The sequence below is a fragment of the Mauremys reevesii genome, linkage group 5 (genome assembly GCF_016161935.1).
Source record: "Mauremys reevesii isolate NIE-2019 linkage group 5, ASM1616193v1, whole genome shotgun sequence".
NCBI classification, from domain to species: domain Eukaryota; kingdom Metazoa; phylum Chordata; order Testudines; family Geoemydidae; genus Mauremys; species Mauremys reevesii.
In genome coordinates, this window is record NC_052627.1 from 47412704 (window position 1) to 47439133 (window position 26430).

The 26430-nt window shown below is 39.3% G+C and overlaps 1 protein-coding gene across 1 annotated transcript in view; it reads left to right on the top strand.

Moving 5' to 3' along the window:
* The first annotated feature begins 1665 nt into the window (after window positions 1-1665).
* Window positions 1666-26430, top strand: part of PCDH10 (protocadherin 10) — a 37530-nt gene continuing 12765 nt past the window's right edge. Inside the window, 5 exon segments of the mRNA XM_039541733.1 lie at window positions 1666-4352; window positions 4354-4884; window positions 6653-6711; window positions 7321-7427; window positions 16382-16687. Coding sequence (XP_039397667.1) covers window positions 2292-4352; window positions 4354-4884; window positions 6653-6711; window positions 7321-7427; window positions 16382-16687 — 3064 coding nt within the window. The 5' untranslated portion in view covers window positions 1666-2291.

Genomic DNA, 26430 nt, shown 5'->3' on the forward strand with positions numbered 1-26430 from the left:
ATCACTGATCTTACAAGAAGTCTCTCTTTCTGCCTAATATTTGGTGTTCCTTATAAACAACAACCAAATAGCATTTAGCAAAAAGTGAAATTTATGAACATTTCATCCTAATTGTACCAGGTTTAGAAAGTTATATAAATGGAACTTCAATTTAATAAATCACCCACAGTTTAGATTTATGAACACTTGTATCAAAATTAATCTATAAATCTTAACTAGATGGTTTACATTTAATGTAGACACATACATACATATCTCCAAAATGTGTGTTACCTATGGACTTTAAATGCAAAACCTATTTACATCAATGCAGAAATTGTCATTGACCTTACTTATCACAGTCTTCCACGTCTATTGTCCTTCCACTACTGGGGTGGCAGGGGGAGAGAGAGAAGGCATCTCGTGTGCTGGTGTTATACAAGGCGTAGGACTATCCAATGTTTGTTCCTGAAGGGTACTAGTTTAAGTTGCAAAATAGTATTTCAGCAAAGAATACAAAAATTGATATTGTGTACAGTTGCAATAGTGAAACAGCTACTAAATAACATTTATCAAAGTGCTTTCCATGTCAGGAAAGTTGAAACAACAGTAAACACCGATAAAAGAATGGTCCTTTGTATCCAGAACATTTTAGTAAATAATATTTTTCATCAGCAAACTTCTATTGACTCTTCCCATCTAACCCCCTTCTCCTCACACACAAACTAATTTCAGATCGAGCATTGTTGACATTTATTCCATTCCATCACACAAATGATCATATTCTGCTTTGATTTACATCATGTACCATCTCTTTCACTTCAGACAGTGAAGCTGCAGAGGGTGTAAATCAGGCCAGGATTTGGCCCAAATGCATGACGTTGTTAATTAGGTGAAATAGGAAAAAGTGTAGGCGTGTGATGGAAACTTGCACTCTCTCATTTGTCAACTGAACTAATTATTTAAGGCAGCCCAGAGTAAAACAAGGCACAAGTTTCCCTTGTTTATTTTTAAAAAATGTTTGTTTTACCATTGAACCAGATATAGAGCTGGCCAAATAGGAAAAAAAAAGTTAGTAGCTGATGGAAATTCCTCCTCCACGGGGAAAACTGGTTATTATTGTCATCTCGGTTTGCATTGATGACGATAGGTGATCTCCCTATTCAGTAACTGCAGCAGGGGAATAGTAACTTTCCGAGGCAGAGATTCCCCAGTAAGCGCTTCGGGAGCTGCAGGGTTATTCTCTCTCTCTCTGTCTCTCTGTGGCATGCACACAGACCAACTAGAGCTCTGGATTCTCCCCCCTCTCTCCCCTGTGATGCAGCCTGCTTGACGTGCCCTGGACCCAATGAGCTGTCGCCCCTGTGGGTGTTGCTACACATTCATTGGTTGGCAGGAGCAGGGCGCTGCGCAAAAACAGAAAAGCCGAGCGCTCGGAGCTCAGAAACTGCCAGTAGAGATCACAGGAGCTGGAGCCGGGACAGAAGGAGAGCTGCAGCGAAAGAGACAGCGGCAGAGTGAGAGAGGGTGAGAAGAAAAAGCATCAAGAGAAGAAAGACTGATCAGCACATCAATAACGAGCAAAATGATTGTCATCATCGTAACAATGGCAATAAAAGAAGAGAATATAAATAAAGGAAAGAAAATATAAAATAACAATAATTATTATTATAATAAAGGAGAAAATCCCAGAGAAATTCAGGGAATGAAAGTTTTGGGCGGCAAATCTGCTCTCTGCCTTTTTGATCTCAGATCCTTTTGCTGGTTATATATATATATTTTTCATTTTTTTCCTGCTTTTTTGCAACTAAAGAGGGCATGTGCAGCGGTTCCGCCAGCAGCATCTATCCCTCCTGCTCCCATCAGGAAGGCAAACCGAGGACAATCTTGAAATATAAAAATTTCCTCCTTGGGATTTGCTGCTGCTGCCTCCACTGCCGCTGCAGCGGTGCAGTGCCAAGACTCGGAATAAATAAGAGCGGGCTACTGTGTATACTGTGTGTATATCTATCTCCATACAGCTCTAGGTATTATTAGTTGGTCATTTATTTCGAAGATCACAGATGAGGTGGGGACACCTATCTTCTTCGTTTGATCAGCGTGTGAAATAATCATAAAAGGAGGGAAATGGGGGAGAAAAAAATCCTAATATGAAACGGAAGGAATAATAATTAAACAAACCCTAGATCTAAATCCCACTCGGATCCCCCTCCCTCCACGCACGCACACTGCCCTCAGTATTTTGAGAGGAGGAGGTGGTGGTTTCTAAAGGAGGAAGTGGTATTGGGGGGGATCTCTTTCCCCATTTGGAGATGATTGTGCTATTCCTCCTTGCCTTGCTCTGGATGGTGGAGGGAGCCCTTTCTCAGCTTCACTACACGGTGCAAGAGGAGCAGGAGCATGGCACGTTCGTGGGGAATATCGCCGAGGACCTGGGCTTGGACATTACAAAACTTTCGGCTCGCCGCTTCCAAACGGTACCCAACTCTCGGAGCCCTTACCTAGAGCTCAACCTGGAGACTGGGGTGCTGTACGTGAACGAGAAGATCGACCGGGAGCAGATCTGCAAGCAGAACCCCCCTTCCTGCCAGCTGCACCTGGAGGTCTTTTTGGAGAACCCCCTCGAGCTGTTCCGGGTGGAGATCGAGGTGCTGGACATCAACGACAATCCGCCCTCCTTCCCGGAGCCCGACCTGACCGTGGAGATCTCCGAGAGCGCCACGCCGGGCACCCGCTTCCCACTGGAGAGCGCCTTCGACCCGGACGTGGGCACCAACTCGCTGCGCACCTACGAGATCACCCCCAACATCTACTTCTCGCTGGACGTGCAGACCCAGGGCGACGGCAACCGCTTCGCCGAGCTGGTGCTGGACAAGCCCCTGGACCGCGAGCAGCAGGCGGTGCACCGCTACGTGCTGACCGCGGTGGACGGGGGCCAACCCCAGCAGCGCACCGGCACCGCCCTGCTCACCATCAGGGTGCTGGACTCTAATGACAACGTGCCCGCCTTCGAGCAGCCCGTCTACACCGTGTCCCTGCCGGAGAACTCGCCGCCGGGCACCCTGGTGCTGCAGCTCAACGCCAGCGACCCGGACGAGGGCCAGAACGGCGAGGTCATCTACTCCTTCAGCAGCCACATCTCGGCGCGGGCCCGGGAGCTCTTCGGCATCTCGCCGCGCACCGGGCGGCTGGAGGTGAGCGGCGAGCTGGACTACGAGGAGAGCAGCGTGTACCAGGTGTACGTGCAAGCCAAGGACCTGGGCCCCAACGCCGTGCCCGCCCACTGCAAGGTGCTGGTGCGGGTGCTGGACGCCAACGACAACCCGCCCGAGATCAGCTTCTCCACCGTCAAGGAGGCGGTGAGCGAGGCGGCCTCGCCGGGCACGGTGGTGGCGCTGTTCAGCGTCTCGGACCGGGACTCGGAGGAGAACGGGCAGGTGCAGTGCGAGCTGCTGCAGGGCGACGCGCCCTTCCGCCTCAAGAGCTCCTTCAAGAACTACTACACCATCGTCACCGAGGGGCCGCTGGACCGCGAGCAGCCGGGCGGCGACGCCTACACCCTCACGGTGGTGGCGCGGGACATGGGCGAGCCGGCGCTGAGCACCAGCAAGTCCATCCAGGTGCGGGTGAGCGACGTGAACGACAACGCGCCGCGCTTCAGCCAGCCCCTCTACCAGGTCTATGTGAGCGAGAACAACGTGCCGGGCGCCTACATCTACGCCGTGAGCGCCACCGACCGGGACCAGGGCGCCAACGCCCAGCTCGCCTACTCCATCCTGGAGAGCCAGATCCAGGGCATGTCCGTCTTCACCTACGTCTCCATCAACGCCGAGAACGGCTTCCTCTACGCCCTGCGCTCCTTCGACTACGAGCAGCTCAAGGAGTTCAGCTTCCAGGTGGAGGCGCGCGACGCGGGCGAGGAGCCCCAGCCCCTGGCCGGCAACGCCACCGTCAGCATCATCGTGGTGGACCAGAACGACAACGCGCCCGCCATCGTCAGCCCCCTGCCCGGCCGCAACGGCACCCCGGCCCGGGAGGTGCTGCCGCGCAGCGCCGAGCCCGGCTACCTGGTGAGCCGGGTGGCGGCGGTGGACGCGGACGACGGGGAGAACGCGCGCCTCACCTACAGCATCGCGCGGGGCAACGAGGCCAGCCTCTTCCGCATGGACTGGCGCACCGGGGAGCTGCGCACCGCGCGCAAGGTGCCGGCCAAGCGCGACCCCCAGCGGCCCTTCGAGCTGGTGATCGAGGTGCGGGACCACGGGCAGCCGCCGCTCTCCTCCACCGCCGCCATCCAGGTGGTGCTGGTGGACAGCGCGGTGGAGCGCCAGGGAGGCGGCGGCCTGGGCGCGGGGGGCGGCGGCGGCGGGGAGGGCGGGAGGGGAGCATCGCCCCAGCCGCTCCGGGGGCGAGACCTCGCTGGACCTGACCCTCATCCTAATCATCGCCCTGGGCTCCGTGTCGTTCATTTTCCTGCTGGCCATGATCGTGCTGGCCGTGCGCTGCCAGAAGGAGAAGAAGCTCAACATCTACACCTGCCTGGCCAGCGACTGCTGCCTGGGCTGCTGCTGCTGCTGCCCCTGCTGCAGCCGCCAAGCCCGGGCCCGCAAGAAGAAGCTGAGCAAGTCAGACATCATGCTGGTGCAGAGCTCCAACGTACCCAGTAACCCGGCCCAGGTCCCCGTGGAGGAATCGGGCAGCTTCGGATCCCACCATCACAACCAGAACTATTGCTACCAAGTCTGCCTCACTCCGGAGTCAGCCAAGACCGACCTGATGTTCCTCAAGCCCTGCAGCCCATCCCGGAGCACTGACACTGAGCACAACCCCTGCGGGGCCATAGTGACAGGTTACACGGACCAGCAGCCAGACATCATCTCCAATGGCAGCATATTGTCCAACGAGGTAAGGTTGAAAGGAAATTGTAATACTCTCCAACCCTTCCGTATCTAGCAAGCTTCCCTCAGCTATGCACGTTCATTATATGTGCATGCCTCCCTGTGCTGCTTTGCTTGTTTGTTATTATTTTACGGTTTTGACAATGAAAAATGAGCTTGCTTTTGGTTTCTTAGGTACTCTGATGCCCCTGATTCTCACTCTCCCTAGGGCTTGCAGGTCTCAGCCACTTCTGATTCTCTCTTGTCTTGTCAGTGTTACTGTCAAGCTGCACTGCAGTCTTTTCCCAACCCCATCTTTGCTTTCAATTAGTCTCTTGAAGCTGCTGCCCTTCCTTTCCCGGTGAAGAATGTCGCTTTTCTTTGCCCCTCCTTCATAATAGCCTCTTATCGTCATGCTTCTTTGATCATAAATATTTGCATGGTTTTAATCACCTGTCAACAAGATAGCCTGACTGACACTGCATAATAGTTTTAGCTGTGATGTACGTTAAAGTGAGTCTGTTGCTTCTTTTCATTTGAAGCATCAGTTGTGCACTGGACAGCATTTCAGAAACTGTTGCATCCAAACTCCCACACCATGTGAATATGAATGAAGCTTGCTAGCGTTTCTGCATTAAAATAACATGATGATATACCAGTTTCTAATCTTATTTTAATTGTGTGCTGTTTTCTGGACATTGCTCCTGGCAAAATCACTGCAATTGGCATTCATGAAATTACTGCAGAATGAATTCAGAGTTTTCCTAATGCAAAAAAGTAAAGCATATATATTTGTTTTTAGAAATCTTTACATGTACAATTAATGCTGTGGGAAACCCCTCTGGAGTTTGTGAACATCTTTACAGTAGGCAGGAGCTTTAATTAATGTGAAAATTAGTGTTCATTAATTGACTTTTTTGACTCTGCCTTAACAGTTCTTTTGTATACGGAAGGAGAACTTGGAAATAAAACATCACAAAGAATTTCCATGAAAACATACATCAAGGCTTAACGTTCTTTCTCACCCATTAAACATGTTGTCTATATTGTACTATCTATTGCATAAAGAATTTCTATGAAAGCATATATCAAGACTTAACATTCTCCAATTAATCATTTTGTCTGTTGTATTTTAACTAATGTGTGGATCAGTACATTATGATGATGTACCACTGAAAGAAACTGCAGTGTTCCTTAATACTGATTTGCTGAGTACTTCAAGGCCAGTTAAGATATTGAGTTATATTTTGTTTAAAATTGTTTTAAAATCTTTCAGCAAGATTTTAAATGTTAGCCTTTAGTGTAGACCCTACATCAGATGTTTGTAAAGACATGTAGCTTCCGGTGCCTTTTGAGGGCAACAGGATATCCCATATTTTCTTTTCAGAAGTCTATCTGTCTGATGATTACTCTCCCTTTTTCTCATACAGGAGATACACTTAGGGGCAGATTGAGACCCCCTGACCCACAATGTGTGGTACTTTACACCACAGGTAGCCCCATTGATTTCAGTGTAATTAACTTACAATTGTGGCGTAAGATACTATTCATCATGATTAAGGGGATCAGAAGTTGGCCTTAAATAACTGAGGAAACTCCTTGTTTATTGATCTATAATGCCACTTGCATGAGTAAGGCCACCGGGGTTTGGCCCCTTAAATGTAAGGAAAGAATTATTTATGGCCTACCTATAGCTGTACCTTTGTGATGAGTGTTCCTGGTTGTACATGTGTGCCTTCTGATGTTGTTGGTTGTAAAAATATTGAGTGAAAATAAGTTCCAATTATTTTTTCTAGACAAAACATCAGCGTGCAGAGCTCAGTTATCTAGTTGATAGACCCCGACGGGTAAACAGGTATGAACTCCTTATTCTTGTTTTCTTAATGTAGGAATATATCCAAGATGTATTTTAGCAAGTGTGAGTGGGGATGCAGAAATACATTTATTTCAGATGTAAAATAATATCTAAGCAACCAAAATGTATTTAAAATTATGCATTTATTTACACCTACCATTAAATAAAATAAGCAGTGCCATGTAAACATCTCTGAATTATGGCTTTTGTGAATCTGTTTTAAGTCATCTGAAAAGAGAGCAAATTCTAATTCTGTACTCGTCTAAAATGTGCTTTAAATACTTATGAGTCCATCTGTAGATTCTGACAGATAATATTGATTTATCTGAGTGTAAATTTAGCCTTCCAGCTTAAGCAAATGCTACCAATTATTTATAACAACTACATGCAACCCAGGCAGTGTAATAATGGCTACTGTCTATTTCAGTTGGATTAATAATGCCTGAAAATACACGTTTTGTGTATGATGGACTGATTGGTTCTGCAGAAATAATGTTGCAGAGGGGAGGCCTGGATGAATGCAGCACCATGTGTGGCCATGTGATGGCAGAAGAATGTTTTATGAGTCTCTCTTCATGTTTATTCTAATAAGATTTTTGATGTTTCTAGTTCTGCATTCCAGGAAGCAGACATAGTAAGCTCTAAGGACAGTGGTCATGGAGACAGTGAGCAAGGAGACAGTGATCATGATGCCACTAATCGAGGTCAATCCTCTGGTAAGTCCGATAAGGGAATCTAAATATTTGATCTTTTGATAAGAGCCAGAAAGGGCAATTATGTGGTTATAAATAATATAACATGAGTGTTTATAGGTACAGCATATGTATATTATGGATTGATGAATTTACGGTCAACTTGATGGTATACTGAGATAGTCAAGAGATTGTTTCTCAACCCTGACTACCTTTTGAGAAGTATAGCTGTTTTCTGCATGTTGTTCTGTATCCATGGTTCTTCCTGCACATTAAAGCAAAGCTGTTGGTATATTTTTGTAGCAGACCACAGATTTTTCAGCAGCCGATTTGAGGGATTTCAGAGCATTTGGCAACTTTGGTTAGTAGTGACTTTAGCTGGCATGGTAGTGTGAAGCATAGTGGGAGTTCCCAAGGGAAAGACTGAACTTTCTGATTGAATGACAGCCAGATTGTGAGGATTTTTGCTGGGATTGGTGGAGACATTTAGAGTGCTTCGAATATGTAATGAGTTATACTTTCAGACTTTCTGAGGCTTGATTTGTAATTCAAATAAAGTGACTATATAATATAGTGATGTCCTTGTTAATGAGTGTAAGGTATACTATGGTCATCCCTTCAGTCTTAATAAAAGAAAAAATGTTTAAAAATACTATCATATAATGATTTAAGGCAGATAGATGTGTTTAAACAGTGGAATTATTTCTGCATGTATGTTGTTCTCTCTTTGCTCTCATATTAGTGTAAATTCTTTTTGAAAGATAGGCTTTGTGTATTTGTCTGTAACAAACACACATACACACACACACACACACACACACACACACTACACTCAGCTAATAATTCAGGTGAACACAATGACCAGTGGTGTGGGAACCTCAGATCAGTTATAACTTATTTCTCCTTCTTCTGCCCAGGCATTTGCTGAAAGTGTTCTATGAAAGGTGATTCCACACTCCCTCATTTCCCTCCTCTTATCCCCGTCTCACTGATCTCAGACCAGCATTCCCAGAAGCATCAAAGAGAAATGCTGGTCGTTTCCCCATCTTGCCCAGGAATTGTGGCTGCTACAGTCCCCTGCTCTGCTAACATGCTGTGTCTTCTCATGCTCTTGCCACTGTCTCCTTTGCCATGGGAAACCCAGGCATCAGGGGAAAACAGGACACTCAAGGGCCCCTTTATATTGCTGCAAGTCATTAATATGCAGACCTAATGAGACTCGAGAAGAGCCAAGAGTCTCTGGAGCTCCCTGCTCCTTGCTGGGCTTCCCGCTAGTTGAACAGAGTGTCTATTTTGTGTCTGGGAACCTGACAACAAACCAGGTCTTGCCAGAAGTTTACATCTGAACACAGAGCCCCCTTTCATTTTTGGCCTATATATGGCGTATGATTTATTGTTGTCTTAAAATGCAGTGCATTTAGCCTTCCCCCACCCATTCTTTCACACAGTTTCTGATGCAGCAGCAATCAGTGCTAGAGAGTTATAAAAAGTTCCCACTCCTCCCGCCCCTCTCCCTCTGTTTTTTTTAACTTAACTGCATTTCTTTCTTTTTTTTTTTACATGTTTTACTGCAGCACTCATCTCGATGAACATTTCAATCAGTTTAGTCCCTCAGCATAATGAACCATAATAACCAAACAGGAGAGAAAAGAATAAACAGCTGCATAAGGGGCTGGATTTGAAAGACTGATGGTGGGAATATAATCACATAGTTGCACATCAGCCAAAAGCTATTTTATTTTGGAATCATCCAGTGCTGTTACTATAGTTATGTTTCTGCTCCCCCACCCCCTCCTCTTTTTTAAAGTAGTATAATTCAAACATGAATATTGAAGCCATTCTCAAACTTGGCACCAGTTTTCAGACTGAGCCAATTCTTTTTGTTGTTTTTGTTTTACAATGAAGAAAAAAAATCTATTTTGCTCTTTTAAAGACATTTAATTTGTGTTAAAATAATGGTTTAATATGATTTATGGGCTCACGCAATTAAAACAGATTTGACATGAACAAATGAAATTTGACAATAAACTTTCTGTCTAATCAGAATTAATATCACGAACTGAAAACACAAACATACAAAATTCAACATCCAGTTTTGATGAACTACTACAGTGCATTTAGGGTAATTATTTTGCATAAAGATTTTTACAAAGCAGGTTGTAAATATGTATTTATAAGGTTTAATGGAAATTTCTAGAGGGTGTTTTGGATCTATTGGATGCATATAGTAAAGTCTAATATAAATCCTGGGTTGAATCTTGCTGTCATTACACAGACATCGGCACCAGTGTTGATACAGAGAATGAATTTAGTATTAAACTTTTACTCATACACTTTCAGTACTTCTTAATAAATTATATGAAAGGATGGGAGTAAATCTTGTTTGAATTTCAATGATTTGAGGGAATATGATGTCTGAGGACATTGCTTCTTAGTTAATTTTAAATGTAGCTCTTCGATTTTCAATTCTTTCCAAATTAGCAGAGAAAAGACATTGGTCCACAGCAAGGCTAGCAAAAACAAAAACATGATGATGAGCAACATCATCTCAGTGAAAAATTATATACGTGCGGCCCAACTGTGCTCTCTTATCCCCTTATGCTGCTTCTTTTCAGCCTTTCTGCTTATATGCTATTATCTACCATCCTTCCTTTGCATTTTTCTTTTTTCTTCCTCTAGCTCTATATTTGCTTCCTTTTGCTTTCTTCTCTTTCACCTTTCTTTATATTTTGTGTTTTTTCTTCCTCATCATCATTTTATCATCTGTCTCTCTTCTTACGTACCCGCCAGAGAATAGCATCATATTTATGTCCAGAAATACTTGATAAATGGTTCCTACAGCAAAATTAAATACACTCCTAGTCATTTTCACACTGAAGCTGGCTTTACTTGGAAAGGCATTTTGCACTTCATTTTATTGTTCCTACTGTTACCAGTTGTCCTATAGTAGTCCAGTGCCTGGTCAAAGTGACTGTGGAAGAGGTAGTGGTTTAATAATTGTGAACCATGGCACAGATACATATGCATAATAGGAGTCTTTCACTGTGTGATAGTTCCACCATGCACAACTGCTTAGGAGGTATATATTGAAGTAAGATGTTACAATCCTTTGAAATATTATAGGCCAGACCCTCTGTTGGTGTAAACTGCAGCTCCAGTGACTGAACCAAGAATTTGACTCATTTAAAAAAAATATTTTCTTAATATTGATTGAATTTACTGCATGTGAAAGGTGCTTGATTCTGTCTGTCTATCTTAGATACTTATATGGCCCCCAGTACTGTAGCATCTGAATATCTCACAATCTTCAATGTATTTATCTTCCCAAGACCCCTGTGAGATACGAAGTACTATTAGTGCCACTTCACAGTTGGGGAATTCAGGCACTCCCATTAAAATCAGTGGGAGTTAGGTTCCTAGATGCTTTTGAAAATCCTGCTATAAGTGACTTTCCCAAGATCATACAGGTAGTTTGTGGCAGAACAAGGAACAGGTTCTCCTGAGACCCAGGCTAGTACCCTAACTATTGGACATCCTTTCTCTCTGACTTAGAGTCTTGGAGAGAAAAGTCCTTATTTATCTGTAGAACAGATACAGCTAGATCAATGACAGTTCTAGCTTCCCCACATCACCCCTAAATGTGCATCAATCATATTCTAGAGAAATCTCTTTAAAGAATGAAATTAATTTGTTCTCCACACCTAATTATTTTCTTGGCCTCTCTTTTGAGATTGCCAACATAAATGCCATTTACTGCTCTGTATATATATATCTGTATATATATATAATCTCAAAAGAGAGGCCAAGAAAATAATTAGGTGTGGAGAACAAATTAATTTCATTCTATGTGCTTTTAAGTTTTATAATGTAGACACCTGGCCACAAGGACTTGTTGTGATGCCACCAGTTCATTTCATTTAGCTGGTCACCAAGTAACCATCTGATGATAATGGCTTTTAAACACTAGATTTGTTGGGATCTGCTGAATTCTGTATATCATTAGTTTTACATTACACATTTTATGGAATTAGTTTTGTAGCATAATTAGGCAGATATATTTGCATGTATATGAAACATTGTAATACAACAATACACCCACGTTGTTCCATTAGGTACATCTGCCTATTCTGCAAACTATTCAAACATGTAATATCAGAGATCGCAAGGCGAAGATCTAAAATTAGTCTTTCTCTCACTATGGGCAAGTGTACACTACAAAATTAAGTCAACCTAAGTTACATCGAGATACAGCCACCTCAATAATTTTACACATCCACACTACGCTCCTTATGTCAGTGGTGTGCATCCTCCCCAGGAGTGTGTGCACTGATTTAACTGCCAGTGTGGGGCATTGTGGGATTGTTTCTGAAAAGCAGCAATAGTCAATATAAACAACACAGTATCTATACTGACACTGTGTTAACCTAACTACATTGACTTAAGCATGATGCCTCTCCTGGAGATGGAATGATTAAGCCAGTGTAGTGGGAAAGTTACATTGGTGAGAGTTACATTTTAGTGTACTCACTTACAGAGTTAGGTCAACGTAAGCTGCCTTCCATTGACCTAACTCTGTAGTGTAGACCAGGTCTATATCTGTAAGAGACTGAACATTACAAAGACATCTGTTGAGTTTCTAGGAGTTAAAGTGCCAATTGTGCCATTCCACACCCTCATATCAAGTGATTTGTACAACAGCTTTAGCACGAGCCAATGTGTCTATCCTGTGGGATGCAGGAACAGCACCATATTGTAACTGGTACGGGGAAAACAGATTGAGAAATAAAGAGAAGAAATTCCAACAGTGAAAGGACAGAAAAAAATCACTATTCCTTTCCAATAGAACAATTAAATACTGTTCTGAAGATCATTTGGGAAAAAAACCGTGGCAGTGAACATAAAGTGGTGTAGAAAAGTGCTTTTGACTCTAGCCGATTTTTTGGGGGGGTGGGGTTTGCAGGATTCTTGAATTCTTAATGATGTTTGCATCTCAGTGATCCAGGTTAGGCTTTGAAGTTATTATTTGGAAGAACTAAATCTTGGGGATGTTTAAATCTTTATTCATGCTGTTGTGTGGATGGAGACAGTTTTATGCGGGACAGTATATCAGTTGCCTTGTGAAGGCTATCTTCATAACAAAAGAAATTACTAACATGCTTTCATTATTAATAAAAAATTATTCCGTAAGACATAACATACCCCGAAAAAAGAACAGTTGCTTTATTAACACTTTATTAGTATTTGCTATTTGTATTACATAATTAACATCAATAATATGTTTGAATATATTCATTCATTACTCTTAAGGTTTGGCATGTGGATCATTTCTCTTTAATTACATTTTTAAAAATAAGTTATTTAAAAAATGAATCTCAAAAATTGCCTAAATATCTCTTTAATCTAAAGAGAGTCTTTCGTGCTAACTAACATACATATTCATAGACATTTTTGGTTTTGTCTTTTTAAAATTGGGATAAAAGGGATAGTTTAGAGAATCAACTACATTAAGAATCTGTCCAAACCAACCAAATTCAGGAATGAGAGTTAACGTTAAAATTCTGCCCTCAATCCCTATCTCTGTTGGCCATCCTAAATATGTCAGGCCATGTGGCATGTGAAATTGTTCACTGTCCAGTGACCTATCGAATAACTGGATTACAGGGTAAGGAATGATCTCCTGGTCTTTTTTTTCATGCATATATTAAATTGCAATGTTTATCACATATTGTTATTTGAGAACTCTGTGCCAGATATTTATATTCTTTTCATGCAGATATTGAATTTATTCTCACCTTTAAAATCTCAGTTTATCTGGTACATAAGACTTTATATTTTTCAATTCAATTATAGTATGAAATATTTCTTCACTGTGGATTTACAATTATGATGGATAGTTTAGTCCAGAAAGACTGTACATCTGGCAGGATATATGAAGGAGATACAATGGAAGTGTTATACAGCCTGAACTTTTTTGTGTGTGTTATAAATCACAAATATCGTGTTTGGTTTATGAAGGAGTCCTGTGACGGATGCTTTATTTCACTTTCTGTGATATAGCTTCCTTCCTGTAAAACAGAAAAATAGACAATCATTTTCCTTTCTCTATTGCTTTGCACATTGAATAGTGTTAGAATGTTTTGCGAGAATGTCATCCCATTATACCATAATTAAAAAGGACAAATATCTAGCTATTATATCATAGTTAATAAAATTGAGTATAGGTACCCATGAGATTTCAAAACTAGAATGCTAATTTGAATTTACTGTGCTGTAAATATATTAATATCTAAGGGCCTGACTCTGCACCCGTTAAAGTCTGTGGGAATGTAGCCACTGAGAAGTGGGAGCAGTCATCCCTGGACACTTCCTCCCCCAGCCACCCACCCACCTATATACGCACTTGAATTCTGTCTGTCTATTACAGCCATGGATATTAGTAGCTAGATCTTTATTCTTAAATCATCTTCTGGTACCTTCCCTTTCCTTCAAGATAAATCAGATTTGGAATATACAATATACATTTCAGAGCCCCCTGTTTTCATTATTTCATTTATTAAAATATTGATTTGTAGTGGCTATAACATCATTTTCAGGTCCTATAATAAGCTGTTATATAAAACTGTTCAATGCACTGCTGTTGGCAAGCAGAAATCAAAGAAAACTAAGAAGTAATAGGTGCGTAGACAGAATTTTCCGGTTTAAAAGCTGATATAAAACCAAAATGGTAATATAGCAGGTAATTTTCCAGGAGAAAGATAAACCTAGGGAGAAGTTAAAAAAAAAGGCTCTGCCCTTGAATAAATATCTAAAGCTGTCTCTTCCCACTGTCAAAACAAACAAACAAACAACAACAGTTCAGTGTTTATCCTCAAGCTTTTCTTTCCCTTTCCCATCACCGTTCCGTTTCAGAAGACATTGAATTAATTTGGTCACTGAGGTAATATTAGTGAAATGTAATTTGTAATAATTTTCCTACAAAATATGGATATTATTTACATTTGACATACATTAGGAAATCTGAAAACAGAGTATATCAGTTTGTATTAAGCGTTGCCTCTACCTTCTGATTTGCAAAAATCCTTAAAACAGAAAGAATGCCTTACTCTGCACAGAAAAAAAAAACATTGGAATTGTTCTAATACTAGTGTTAGTAGTGATGGTGTATGGTCACGTCTTTGTAGAATGTACATGGGTAAACCTTTCTTTCTTTGTTTTATTTATCATCCCTTTTTTGTAGTAGATGCTACCATTATGATATCAAGAACTAAACTAGCCAGCTACCTCATGAACAATTTGTATGTCTTGCATGCTGTTCCTGTCTGTTTCCTTAATTCCAACTGCAGTTCACGTTTGCATTCCTCAACAGCTCACTGATCAGTAATTTATTTCCAGACTTCTGCTTACCAATTATCAATGGAAGGTTATAATCGAAGCTGGACTTAGTAACATACATAGCTTAATTTAAAATAAAAAAGTCATTATAAAGTGAGATTAATCTGTGATGAAAGCTTCTTTTTTATCATTTATCTAAATGATTGCCCTCAGTTCTCAAGCACTTGTTGATAACTCAAAGGAGATTCTTATTTGCTGAAAAATTGTTTTCCACAGTGAGAGATAACACATAACTATTACTAATATAAATCAAATTGCAAAGCAGAACTGTGGCAGAATTTTAAATACTAATCCTCACCCAGAAGATCAAGCTTATCAAGTTCTTTATGGTGTAGACTGGTGAATAAGTTACATTACATGAATCTTGTTGTAGGTGTTCAGATTTTTTCCTAGTTCTCTTTCAGTGAGTTATGACACTTTTTTGTAATTCTAATGCACTGGTTGTAAATACAATATTTATAACTGATCTTGTTCATTTTTGACACATATATATTCCAAAACATTCAGTTTACTCTACAAATAAAGGAAAAAAATACCTTTCAACAATTGTGCTCTTTCTTTATGCTGTTGAATGCCAATCTGAGACAATAGTATTTATTCCATTTTACTCCAAAGACTTCAGACACTACTCCTCCCTCAAGAAATTTAAGCCAAAGATTTAAGGAATCAGAGTCAGGAAATATTCAGTTGAAATACCAGTCTGAAGATAGTCAATGGAAGTATTTCTTGTCATTGAAATCTTAATAGCTTTAAAGGATTTGTAAGCAAACAGTTTTCAGTTGGTGAAGACAAGTGTTTGCTGATATAGTGAGCATTAACACATTTGTCAATAGTATCTGCAGCTATGTCACATTGGACTACAGCTACCTTCATGCCACTAATTACAGTAATTTACTATGGGACTCTCTCCAGTCACTAGAGTGGCTTGATGATGGTAAGAACTACTATGGTGGCAATAATAACTAACTCTGAAGAATAAAAGGATGGTTTTAATATGTCATTTTCCTCGCACACTCAACTGATACGTACATTCACCTGTTTTGTCAGAACTGCTTTTAGTAATTCATAGTCTCTATATACATTCATATACACACAAACTATTGCTTTATAGGAGTCATTAGTATTGAGTTTTCAAAAGTGAATTCTCAGATTTCTTATTACTGAAATTTTGTTCTTTTTGTAAAATCCATGTTCACCATTTTTTCCCATGTGCACTGTATTAAGTATTAACAAGCGATGATCTGCTGCCATCACCTGTAAGTTGAGTTAGTCTTGTACCTGAATGAGTTCTAGGAAGTAAGGTTCACAAGAGATTCTGAGAAGTGAATCATCATCACACTTCTTCTCATGATTGTTTTGCACCCTGTGACATTCTGGCAGTACCTCTCTTTGTAAATGGTGGCATTGACTGGTGAAGACCAAAATGATCAGATCTTTTGTTGGTGGAATGAAGGCAGTGGAAAGAGTTCTAGTAAGATTTCTCTTCCTATCGCTCTTTTCACCCACCATGTTCTTTCTCATCTGTCAGCAGCTTGTCATGATGCTGAAGCTTATATCTACAGTTTCTTTCTCTTTCCTGCTTGCAGGCATGGATCTCTTCTCCAATTGCACAGAGGAATGTAAAGCACTGGGCCACTCGGATCGGTGCTGGATGCCCTCCTTTGTCGCATCCGATGGACGCCAGGCTGCAGATTATCGCAGCAATCTGCATGTGCCCGGTATGGACTCTGTTCCAGACACTGAAGTGTTTGAAACACCAGAAGCCCAGCCTGGAACAGAGAGGTCCTTTTCCACCTTCGGCAAGGAGAAGGCCCTTCACAATACTCTGGAGAGGAAGGAGTTGGATGGACTGCTGACTAATACACGAGCGCCTTACAAACCACCATATTTGAGTAAGTACTATTCAAAAGGCTGCGTGAAAATGTTCCCTTTGCGGGAATAAAACTTGTCTCTCTGCTATCCTTACTATGAATAGTACAATCAGAGTATAGGAGGCAATGAGAAAAAAAAATTACTGCTCTTGGATTCAGATACCACTGAAAAGGACATTGTTGAATCTACTTAAAAAAGAAAAGACTTTGTGTCATGATAGTAGGTCACAGTTGCTAGCAGCAAAAACAGTATAAGGTGATGGCAAGCTACATTTTTGTTTACAATTTTAACTGCTCCAGGTGCCTCATTTTCTTATTGATACTGAACATTATTCATCAAGCAGTGCTGGTATCATACCTACATTGCTAACGTGAAGCAGGGTTTGGAAGGCAGCAGATGAGTCATTTTTTTTTACACACTGTTCTTACTATCTTTTACTTTCTTGGTCATCCTACAAGCTATAAACTTGTGTATTCTGATCAATGCTTTCTATCTTGTTCTGAATTCTTACCTCTTTTATAGTCGTCATTGTGGTTGGGTGACACAAAAGACAGTGTGTAGACATAGGAAAGATAGTTAATTATGCGTTTTGGATTCTGAGCTAAAAGGTGTACACTAAAATCATACTTGGTCTAAGACGTTTTATATCTGTATTTACTAGCCCATTGTATTTTATTAAGACACTACAAGATCTCCCTTGACTTGAAGAGTTTATGATGCTCATTTAGTCTGTGTGACTGGAGCCAAGGAAGCAGTGTTATACAAGTGATCCTTCTTATACCACCGCTGTCCCTTAGGACAGTAGGTGAGGTGAGGAATGTTTCTCTGGAGTTGGCTTTTTATTTAATTTTTAAATTTCAGATGAATTCAGTAGTTGTGAAAGGTGCTGCACCGAGAGCCCTGGAAACTGAGGTCTGTCTCCAGAAAGGTTCAGCATGGACAGCAGTGGTGCTTGTTTTTCTGATCTCCCTCATGTCTGTCCTGATAGCGTGGGGGTACCTTTCAAAGTGTGAGAGTAGTTCAGTCTTCTTACCCATTCAGTCCTTGGATTTTCTGTTGAAACTATGAAAAAGGTTGGAAAATTATTAGTTTTGTGATGTGCACACTCACTTATAAGGAACTGGCCTGAGGCAAGCATCTCATTTCACATAGGCCAAAAACACAGCTATCAGCTAACAATGTCTCCAATACTCTTCTGACAAAGGTCAGGTGTGAACTGTTGACCTTGTAGTGAACTCTTCTGTTTTTCATTACCAATCCTCCATAACCATCCAGTCTTCCAAAAGTGTCTTTTAGTATCAGGGCACATTCTTGCCATGAATTATTAATTTCATCTTCATAATTTCAACTAAAATGTTTGGATTTTATAGCACTTGCAGCCTCATTATGACGATGTCTTGTTCAGTTTACATACATTTGTTATAGAGAGGATTATCCATAACGATGCCAAACTAATGCTTCTGTTTAATTGTTCTGTGGCTTGGAGGTTGATTATTTTAAAGTAAATGTGCCTTTTCCTGTTAGTTTAGTTTTTAAACTTTTGTGCAGTTAATATAAACTATTCAGCTTGTCAATCTGTAAGCATATTGTCCCATAGTTTATACTTTATTTTCCTCACAAACTATGGCATGAAAAAATAAAGGCAACGTTGGAAGGAGTGAGTGGTATGTTGTGAACCAGATTCAGCAAAATTAAATCTGGACTCCAAATTGCACTGGACTTCCAATACAAACCTTCAAAAAAAATCTAAATATTTCTGTCTTCTATTTTCCCATATTTAATGTTTTCATTAGTACAATTTTAGATTTTAAAATGTATGGCAAATAATAAAAGAACAAAGAAAAGAAAGTGAACCTATTACACTGTAGAGCTGAGCAGATAATTCACAATGAATAATTTATTCCTTGAACAAGAAAAGAGAAGAGGCTAGTCTCAATTTAGTGTTAAGGAATGCACAGGAGATGCATTCTCCAGTTCAGGAAATAACTATAGTTGAGTCACTAATTAATAGTGACCACAGTATAATTAAGTTTAATATCCTCATGGGAGGAATTGCACCAAAAAGTGGCATGTTGTTAATAAATTTTAGAAAGGGTGATTTAAAAAAAAAAAAAAAGCTAGTCTAAAAGGGCCCTCAAGTGAGGAAAATAAAAGCTATTTAAGCACACCATACCAGAATCATAGCATATATGTAAAACCCTACGTGAAAAGAAAGCAGGAAGGTAAGAAAAAAGAAAACATATGGTTAAACTGCAAGAGAGAAGAGGGTTACTTTAGCTAAATAGGTAACAATTTAAAAAATACTTAGCTTAAGTAAACGCAGTAGAAAGAATCATAAATTAAAACAGATAAATTGTAAGATTGAAATTAGGAGAGATAAGAGGGTATTTTTAGAACAAATAGCCAACGATATGAAAACTAATACACATTTTTTTTTTTTTTTTTAGTATGTCAGAGGTAGGAAGCCTGTGAGAGAACAGGTAGGTCTGTTGCTCTGCAATTATTGAGGGTAAAGAAATCACAGAGAAGCTAAACAGTATATTTTAGTTGGTCTTTACAAAAAGAGTGTTAGGGAAGCTACCTACCCCATACCAATTTTTTTTTAGTAAAGATGAGGAAAATGAAACTGAGGTGCGAAAAGATGAGGGGCCTGAATAAATGGATACATTAAAGAGAAACAAGTCACTAGCACCAGATGGTATTCATCAAGAGTTCTGAAGGAAGTTTAGAATGAAATGGCAGAATTTGTAACAAAAATAAGCTATTGTGGGGGATGTCTAATAGGTGGAAGGAGGGTCCCCAGCCAGCAAGACAGAATCTTTAGCCAAGTTCTTTGAATACTAACCTGATCCTGAATAAGTAATATGCAAAGTAATATGTTAATGTTTTATTGTAAGTATGCCTTAATGAAAAGTGTGGTTTTTTTTAAAGACACTAAGCATGCTCCTGAAAATTACGGGCCGGTACCCTTCTCAATTTAGTACCAGGTATATGGCTGAAGTGATAATGAAAGGTGGAGTTTTAAACAATATACAATTATGAATATGATATATTAAAAACAAACCAGCATGTCTTCTGTAAAAGAAAACCCTGCTCTTCACTCTATTAGAATTCTTTGAGGATGTTTAAGCAATGGTGGATAAAAAAGAATTGGTTGATATGATGAACTTTGTCAAAAGCTTTTTGAAAGTTCAGACAAATTATAAGAGGCTATTAAAGTGACTAAGCATAGTCACAGGGTTAGAGGTAAAGTATTATCACACATTTGAAACTATCTAAGAGACAGAAAATTATTAGGAATAAATGGACAGTTTTCAGCACCAACAGAAGGTTAACAATGGGGTTCCACAAGGGCCTGTACAGGGACCCATACTGCTTAATATATTTAATGACGTGGAAAAAGGGATGAAAAGGGAAAATTTGCAGATGACAGTAAATTATTTTGGTTAGTCAATACTATAGTACAGTGTTTCTCAACCAGGGGTACATGTATCCCTGGGGATATGTTGAGGCTTTCCAGAGGATACATCAATTCATCTAGATATTTGCTTAGTTTTACAACAAGGACTAGCAAAGTCGGTACAAACTAAAATTTCATACAGACAATGATTTGTTTATACTGCTCTATATACTATACGCTGAAATGTAAGTATAATATTTGTATTCCATTTGATTTATTTTGTAATTATATGGTAAAATGAGAAAGTAAGTAATTTGTTAGTAATAGTGTGCTGTGAAACTTTTTTGTAAGTTTATGTCTGATTTTGTAAGCAAGTAATTTTTAAGTGAGGTGAAACTTGGGGTACGCAAGACATATCAGACTCCTGAAAGGGGTAAAGTAGTCTGCCAAGGTTGAGAACCACTGCTAAAGTAGACTGTGAGGAACGTCAGAGGGACTTAGCAAAGCTAGGGGAATGAGAACATGATATATACTGGAAAGAGTTATTTGAACTATTCTTGTACCCTTATAGATTATAAATTAACTGTTACCACTGAGAAAAAAAAGACTTTGATATCACTGAGGACAATGTAATGAAAAGCATCTGGTTCTCGTGCACTGGTAGTTAAAACAGTAAAGAAAATGCTACGTTGTACCAATAATGGAATAGAAAATATACTGAAAATATTGTAATGCCATTATGTACATTCATCATACCCTCTCACCTTTTTGCTATGTTCAGTTCTGGTCACTCCAACTGAAAACAAACAAAGCCAAACACACAAAAACTCGTAGCATAATGATTAGAGGCATGAATATACTTCTGTGTGAAGAAGTACTGGAAAGATTAGTACTGATTAGTTTAGGGAAGATGTGAAAGGGACCATGAGGAATACAGAATAATAAATGAAACAGAGACAGTAAATTAAGCAGTCCCATTTACCCTTTCTTATAACAAGAGAATGAGGGGGCAACAAAGGAACTGCAAAACAATCAATTTAAAATTACTAAAAAGGAACTACTTTTCATACAAATCAGTTAACCTGTGGAATTCATTGTTATGAAATGTAATTGAAACCATGAATTCTGTAGAATTTAAAAGTATTATCAGACATTTGTATGGATAAATGAGAACATCAGCAATTACATTAGAAAGTATGATGATATAGAAAGGGATATAAATCCTCATGTTTCAAAAGGGCTCAGAAGAAACATCTCCTATGAGTAGATTATTCCATTATAGGTTTTTCTTCACCTTCCTCAAAGCATCTGGAATGGGCCTGTGTCAGAGGCAGGACATCAGACTAGCTGAACCACTGAATTTATTCAATATAGCAATTCCTATGTTCCTGTGAATTTAGCTTATTTTTATGCTAATGGAACATCCACGAGCAGATCAGGATATCCTCAAATTCCTTTGTTATACTAGGTTATTTGATTAATATCTTTTCAAAATTTTCACTGTGTGGATTTATCATAAATATTTGAAATGCACACTGTGCTGCTTAGTTGTGACTCAGGCAATAAATCACAGGGCCCTTTACTCATTTCTGATTGGATGAATGCACAAGCTCTACTAAATTGAATACTTGTGCATGCAAATTTAAAAATTCATTTTCCTCAAGTAGTCAGGCATGGACTTGAAACTGACTTTCTTCAAACATCTTTCCTATTAAAACTTGATCATTTGAAGGGTCACAGAAATCAAATCCTGAACATGGGCCAGAGCAAATTCATTTAAAAATTTGAATGAATATTGGGGTGGGGAGAATTGCATTTTTCCCCCAGCTCTAATTCTAAACCTTTGTTCTTCTTCTGCTAATAGATGTGTGTTGTTTTTGTGGTCTAATCTCTTTGGGCCAGGACTGTGTCTCACTACATATCCGTACAGCACACAGCACAATGGGGCCCCAATCCTCATTGGGGCTTCTGGACCAAAGGGATTAGACCATCAACCTGTTCCTAATCACCCAGGATCAGATCCTGAAATGGTATAAACTGGCATAATTTAATTGAGTTCAGTGGAGCCATACTGACTTCCAGCAGCTGAGAATTTGACCCTTAATTTTAAAAAATGCATTGACTTTCATCCTATTTAAACAACTTGGTCTATCTTGTGGGTCATCCCTGATAGATAGATAGAAAGAAAGAAAGAAATACTTTTGAGAGCTTCTGAGAGTTGTGAATTGATATCAATAGAGAATTATTTTTTCTTATCAGCAGCAGAACAGGCACAACGTGGACAGCGGCAGTGTAAGGCAGGAACTAACCAAGCTTAGCTACACTATTCACCAATGTGCCTCATCCTGGACCTGGAGTCTCCCTACATTTATAATCTTTGACCACGATTGTTGTCGTTTTGTTTGTTATGAACTCCAGGGCTTCAGTCCTGCAAAGACTTAGGTACATGCTTAACTTTGCATGCATGTAGCTTAACTTCCCATTGAAGTCAACAGAATTGTTCTTATGCATGAAGTTAAGTATATGCATATATCTTTGAAGAACTGATTGCCTAGGAACTAGATTATCAACTAATCTCAAACAAGCTACCAAAGAACAATCATAAGGTATGTTTTTTCCCCCCTCCCACAGCCATTATTAGGATTAGCAGAATTCAGTTTGTTTGTTTTTTTGTTTTGTTTTGTTCTTTTTTTTTATAATTTTGATGGTTAATATCAATGTTTATTTTTAAGCATTTTTTATTTTTATCAATTTAAATTTTCACAGGTATGGAAAACTGGGGGAGATCAGGTGGTGGGGGCTCGGACAATAATTATTTATCGACAATAGATGTTGAAATTCAAAAGTTAAAGCATTATAACTGATAAAACATAAATTGTCAATATCACATTAAAATATACAAAGTAAATATCCTTAAATCAAACTCTAATAAGTTCTCAAGCAGCATTTTTATTACTTTAGTTTTCTGAAATTCCTATTATCATCGATGGATATATATTTTTTTATTGGTTTGTGTGTGTATGGACATATCAATGTTTACCGACATTTACTGTTAAAAATCTGATCCTTCCAAATGTAGTCATTATCGAGCAACTTGAATTGGTTTAGAATAAATGACCCAGAAGTAAAAAGTGTTCCATATCTTTTTAACATTACACGGAGTCAATCGCTGACCTGTGGTGATTTTTCGCAAGGAATAAAACTGTGTTGATAAGGATTTTTATTTATTTAATTAATGTATTTATTTATTGGAGTTTGGGTGTCCCTAGTATCAAAGAGAAATGTTACTTCATGATAATATATATACCACAAAACACTTTTCAACAAAAGGTAAAAGCAAATCTAGGAAAAACAAATTTCATAAAGAATTCCATAGTATTTTTTGGAAAAATTAAAAATCAATCATGTAATTAATGAGGCTCTTATGTGGTCAGTACTGTGAAAGCGGAATTTTCTTTTCTTTTTGTGTAGTTATGCCTTCCTTCTGAAAAATGGTTTGCATAGCTTTACCATAGCTTTAAAGTATAATAAAAATAAATAGGTACCAAACAAACCATATATTCACCAATATTCTGGCATTACCGTCCCCCCCCCCCAAAAGTAACATTTGAAAAAAAAATAGGTGCTTAATTTTTAAAAGGAGTAGTGGCCTTGTACCCATTTTAGCACGTGCATTTATGCACTTATAATTTCTCACACAGTTGTACAAACAAAGCAGATATTGGTATCACAAGACTTAGCTGGGCCCCTAACTCGTGATTTTTCTCATGTAAATGCAGAATTTTCATCTAAAATTCTGGTACATATTTGCAATCAAATATATATAAACATGCACCAAAAAAGCATGTGCAATTGGGTTCTTACTTCTAAAAATTGACTGTAAGGGTTGCATTTTTCAAAGGTGGCTTCAAACAAGTCTGCACTGAAATGCACAAGTTCAAGTACTATTATTTGGCTGTGCAATCAAAAGAATGTGTATGCGTAAAACTTTATATGCATGCATGAGTGAGTTATGCATGTGCAAATTCTATAATTTTGTGTACAAAAATGGCTAAAAATTTGCTCCTCATCCTGTAATCTGACCTGTAAAGGTGATCCCCTTATGTTGGTATGGAGTCCCAGTAGAGTGAATGGAATTCTTCCTGGGCACCCATATGACTCAGTTTTCAGGATCCAGGCTTTTATGTGCAAATGATTTGCATGTGCAAAATTGCACACACAAAAATTGGAGGCTGAGTTGCATAGATAGCTTTTAATGCACAGAACCCAACTGTGCATTTGGCCTGTTCTTCTAAACACTACTAGGAACTCTTGGCTTTGCCACTGTCATTTTTAAAACGCTGAGAGACAGAAGTTGTTATATAAGTAAAACTTATCAGCGTAAATTTGTTGTGGGACGTTAAAAGTAATTTAAGCTATATTTCTAAATAAAATAAAGTATTTAAAAATCTTGTTATAGGAATGAATAAGGTAAGCGTGAAAGGTGATATGTATTCACTGGTTACAGTAAGTACTCTATGACCCTACATAAATTACTCATGATGATTCACTGCTCAGCCGTTATTGAGTAACTTACATAATGTTTTTAAAACGCCTATTCTCTACTATTTTATATTCTTCATGTGACTGTATTCCTCTTGCAGTCATGTCTCAAAGGGAGTAATGGTAACAAGGTATCTAATGCTATAATAGTTAGAGAGGAAATGGATAAGTCACATGACAAAATCAAGAAGGAAAAGTTTAGAAAATGCAGAAATAACTGAATATGTTCATTTTAATATGGCCTAATAAAATTTACCCTTGAGTGATGTTATTTTAATTGAATTGTTCCATTTTTTTTTAACATGAAGAAAAATGAGAGAGACATTCAATTTTCCATTCTAAACCAGGAATATTAGCGGCCTTATTTAGGCAATATTTACCTGAATCTTTTTATATAGCTAAGACACTAGACAGAACTTCATAGTATCCCTCTATATCAGGGGTCGGCAACCTTTCAGAAGTGGTGTGCTGAGTCTTAATTTGTTCACTCTAATTTAAAGTTTCGCGTGCCAGTAATACATGTTAACATTTTTAGAGGATCTCTTTCTATATGTCTATAATATATAACTAAACTTTTGTTGTATGTAAAGTAAATAAGGTTTTTAAAATGTTTAAGAAACTTCATTTAAAATTAAATTAAAATGCAGAGCCCCCTGGACCGGTGGCCAGGACCTGGGTAGTGTGAGTGCCACTGAAAATCAGCTCGTGTGCCGCCTTTGGCACCTGTGCCATAGGTTGCCTACCCCTGGTCTATATTATAAAATAGCAAGGAATGCAATAGTAAGTATAGCAGTGGTTCTCAAACATTTGTATTGGTGACCCCTTTCACGTAGCAAGCCATATAAATTACAAACACTTTTTAATATATTTAACACCATTATAAATGCTGGATGCAAAGCGGGGCTTGGGGTGGATGCCAACTGCTCGCGACCCCCCCATGTAATAACCTCATGACCCCTTGAGGGGTCCCAACCCCCAGTTTGAGAACCCCTGAAGTATAGGGAACACTTTCTCCACCACTGAAATGCAGCCACTTCTTGGATGAAATACCACAAATATCAGCAACTTGCAACAGTTTAGGGCAAAAAGTAAAGAATACATTTTCTGTTTGGTTTAAAGAGGGATTTGTTGTGAGGCAGGCAACTTGAATTTGACCAGGTTTCTTGAATTTACCCCTATACTTTTATAAAAGGTGCCACAAGCTCTTTTATATCAAGCTGTTGGAATCTTGTTTTTACATCTCACTGAAAGACAGCAGATAGCTTCCTCCCCGCCCCACCCCACCAAACACACACACCATTTTAGAACAGTGGTTGAGTAGTGTCAGGGTATGTCTACACTGCAGTTAAAAACGTGTGGCTGGCCTATGCCAGCTGACTCAGACCAAGGGTCTGTTTAACCATGAGGTATATACTGGGGCTCAGGCTGGAGCCTGGGCTCTATACACTGCAAGGTGAGATTGTCTCAGAGCTCAGGCCCAAATGTTTACACCACAGTAAAACAACTCCTTACCTTTGGGTTTTTGATTGCAGTGTAGCCATACCGTCAGAAAATAGAGTGTCATCTTCTGAATCACCAACACTAAAATATTAAAGAAACTAACAAAAAATCTGCTGAATATATTGTCGGTTATTTTTGAGAATGCTGAGTCTGTCATCATAGGGTAACATTTTTAAAGCATCTCAGTGACTTAGCAGTCAGTCTCATTTTTAAAAGTGTCTTCGGCAACAGGACTTAGGCTCCCAAATCACTTAGGCAGCTTTGAAAATTTTACTCACATTAGGCATGCAATGTTACATAGAAGTCAATGCTAGCATCACA